This window comes from Physeter macrocephalus, chromosome 4 (genome assembly GCF_002837175.3).
Source record: "Physeter macrocephalus isolate SW-GA chromosome 4, ASM283717v5, whole genome shotgun sequence".
Lineage (NCBI taxonomy): Eukaryota > Metazoa > Chordata > Mammalia > Artiodactyla > Physeteridae > Physeter > Physeter macrocephalus.
In genome coordinates, this window is record NC_041217.1 from 109,057,891 (window position 1) to 109,061,255 (window position 3,365).

Consider the following 3,365-nt stretch of genomic DNA (forward strand, 5'->3'; position numbering starts at 1 on the left):
AAATTCCAAGATTTTTTTCTACTGAAGATATAAAAGCAATCATTGTTAGATTTTTAGAGGTTAGTTCCCTGCTCTATCCCAAGCACCTGGAACAGTTCCTGGTACAAAGTAGGTACTCAGTTAATCCTGTTTCAATGATTGAATGCATAAGCTAGATTGTCCCCAATGGTTTTGAACATCCTCTAAAAATACTGAATGCCATAAACTCAGATATTAGGTAAATATTTCTTTATTAAATGATTAATTCCATAAATAAATTCTTTTCACTGAATATAAAATTAAAATCATTTACAAATTATTCCAGTATTACATTTCCCCTCCCTCCCCGAAAGCTACATTTTGATAAATAAAAACATTCAGTCTTAAAACACCTGATTTCTGTTTGCAATTTAGAAGGCAGATAGCTGCCTCTCGTGGACACTCACAGAGTGTCACCTTCTGGAAGGGATGGACCCCCCCCTCCCATTTACTTCTGTCAAAGGATGGAGTCTTTAAATGTCCAACTAATCTTATTACCTTTTACAACTGTAAAACCGAAATGGAAAAAGCCTAGAGAAAAATACGCTTACCAAATAATTTACAAACAGAAAACAGAACGTCATCAACACCGCAAGCTCCAAAATGAAGCAGTAACGTGTGCTCCAATATTATGAAGCAAAGTATTCTCCAATCGCGGCTGCATTAGTGTCCATGCGCACCAGCACACCTGGCAGTTTCGAAATACCTTAATACTACTCAAGAATGAGCAGTGCATCCCTTCTACCGTGAGTCCCTTCAGCCCGCCGCCCCCACCCACGCCTCCGTGATGCTGACACTCTTCTCTCCCCACTTAGTCCACCCTCGTGCCGGAAAACCCAGGTAGCGTTTAGTCCCTAAATTTGTGAATGTCATTGAACAGTCTGTAGAAGGGAAAGGCTGCCTCGTTGGCATGCGGGCAGCTGTAGCTGCATCTGCAGGACTGGATCATCATGACGTTCTTGGAAAACGTCTCCCCATCTTCGCAGCGGAACCGCATCTTCACAGTCCTGGTCTGCTGAGGTGTGCAGCAGCGGCCGTCCACGCAGGAACCGCAGTACTTGGGCCGGTATTTCTTCATACTAGAACATCCAGCGTAAGTAAACTTGACCGGTTCGGGGGATTTCTTGGTCTTGCTGCATTTCTTGCCCTTCTGTAAGAAAGAGAAGAGAAGGGAAGTTAGTGTTTCTCTTTCTTGGAAGAGAGGTTCCCATCTCACCCAGGGGACCAGTCTACACGGCGCCGCAGGCACTTACTTTCAGGCTGCTGTACACCGGCTGTCCACAAGGCCGCACTTCACAGATCCGGGTTTCTTTCAGCAGGCGGCATTCAGGGTTGTCATTGGTAACGCGTGTGGAGATACCAGTTCCACAGGTTTTTGAGCACTGGGACCACGAAGTCGTCTGGACGATACATTTCTGGCCATGTGAAGAAGGGCTGTACAGAATGCGAGGTTCCATTCCAAAAACTAGAGGGACAAACAAGAGGGAAGATTCCTCAGAGGCATACCGACACAAACAGATTCAGGTTCTCATTTCTCTGAAGTTTCAAACTGGGAATGGGTTTCAGTACAATGTCTCAGTCTTCACTTACCAGGGAGCCGCTTCAGGGAGCCGCCTTTTCCAATTGCAATTAATTCATTGTTTCTCGTTAACTCCACCTCCGAGGCATCGAAGGCCAGCTCCTTGCCCAGGAGGCCGTCCCTGTCGTCCATGGGGTCCTTGGCACCATCCTCGTCGCAGACCCACTCCTCACAGCACTGCCCGGTAACTTTGACCAGCCGGGGGTTGGGACAGCCCAAGCTGGGGAGAGAGAGTTCTTGGGGACACAGAGGAATGCAGCCCACGGCGCCGTCAATACATGTGCACTGATGTTTACAATTGGGCTGGAAACTTTCCCCATTCTGGTAGATTCTGGAGTTATATTCACAGGGTCTGCCCTCTGACTGAGCTGCAAAGAGCACCAAAAAAGAAAGGGAGAAGAGAATAAAGTTAAGATTCCGTACGACGGCCTGAAACTCAGACATATTTTCTGCTGCTAAATTCAATTGATGGTAAAGTTTCCTACGATTCCCCGGAGACTCAAGAGCAGAACAATAAGTTAGTCAGGAATCACTTTTCCGTATGCGCTTTTCGTTGGGCCCAGACACACTGAATTGCATTCCAGACTGCTGAAATCATGTGCCTTTCTGCCAAGCTACCAACAACAAAGCATCACCATACATGGTCGCAAAATTACTAAACTTCTGGACTACGGGGACTATTCTTTTTTTAAAGGGGCCAAACCACAAGCATCTTACCTCTGCAGATCCCCTTCAGAGCGGTGGAGCTGGCGCCGAAGTTGCATTCCAGCCCCTTGGTGTGGTCGCAGGGCTGCGTTTTGCTGCAGTCCTCGTTGAGCTGCTTGGCGCAGACCTTACAGCAGCCGCAGGCGTCCCGGACCAGCCCGACTCCCGGGGCGCACTTGGGCGCCTCCAGGGGGCAGTGGCAGGCGGCAGGGCAGGTGGAGAGAGCCTGGAAGGGGGAGAGGACACGTGTGAGGCTCGGCGCGGTGCGCAGGAGGGACGCCCCGGGTAGGGACGGGGGTGTCTGACCCGGGCGGCAGGGGGTCTCTGATCCCGTCCAGCTCGGCCACCCCGGGCGGCTGCGTACGCCGGGAGGGCCCCCCGGCACGTCTTCAGGGCGGGCTTAAAGAAAGAGCTCCGCCGAAACGCCCAGCCGAACTTCTGAGTCTAGTTTTTCCGGCCGCGGGCCATCTGGGGAAAGGCGAAGGGGCTGCTAGAGCGGACAGGGAAGCGGCGGCCAAAGAACTCACCAGCCTGGCCAAGTGGAGAAGGGTGACGGCGAGGGCGAGCGTCCTGGCGGTGCTGGAGCTCATCGTGGCGCGCAGGAGGGGTCTGGGAGAGCGCGGAGGCAAAGACGCCAACACACCGGTGCGTAGCGGCCGGGCCGGCGCGGCTGGGGCGGTGGGCCGGGTGGTGGGCCGGGCGGCGGGGAGGCGAGAGCCAGGCAGGCGAGCGGGCTGCGGGCGTCCTTCTCTCGAGGTCCTTGCCGGGGAGCAACGGAAGGCGCGGATGCTACTCGGGGGCGCTCTCGCTCGCGGTCTGCCCCAGCGCCCAGAGCCCGCCTTTTATACGGGCCGGCCGCGGCGCCGCGTGTTGCAGTGACGTCGGCTCTGTCTGCGCGTTCCAGAATTCTCAAACATCTCAGGAATGCTGGTTGGCGCGGGCTCCTGCCAAGCGCCTCCCCTGGCTCCGCTGCACTTTTTTTTTTTTTTTTTTTTTTTTTTTGTCCTGGACCCGTCAAGAAAACAATCTTCCGTTTTTTCCACTTTAAATAACGACTTCTATT

General features: G+C 52.6%; 1 protein-coding gene across 1 annotated transcript; it reads right to left on the reverse strand.

The window, feature by feature from the left end:
- Window positions 1-213: 213 nt before the first annotated feature.
- Window positions 214-3,133, reverse strand: CCN1 (cellular communication network factor 1). Its single transcript, XM_007120880.4, has 5 exons — window positions 2,830-3,133; window positions 2,315-2,528; window positions 1,609-1,965; window positions 1,272-1,483; window positions 214-1,168 (listed from the first exon to the last, which is right to left on the reverse strand). Exons 1-5 carry the CDS (start codon window positions 2,890-2,892, stop codon window positions 866-868), a joined length of 1,149 nt encoding a protein of 382 aa, XP_007120942.1. The 5' UTR covers window positions 2,893-3,133; the 3' UTR covers window positions 214-865.
- Window positions 3,134-3,365: the final 232 nt, after the last annotated feature.

Bases quoted from the DNA above. Each gene is read 5' to 3' on its own strand.
- CCN1 (XM_007120880.4), bottom strand. From the start codon at position 2,892: ATGAGCTCCAGCACCGCCAGGACGCTCGCCCTCGCCGTCACCCTTCTC. The intron at 1,966-2,314 runs GTAAGATGCTTG...TGCTCTTTGCAG, and splicing joins TCTGAAGGGGATCTGCAGAG to CTCAGTCAGAGGGCAGACCC. The intron at 1,169-1,271 runs GTAAGTGCCTGC...TCTTTCTTACAG, and splicing joins CGGTGTACAGCAGCCTGAAA to AAGGGCAAGAAATGCAGCAA.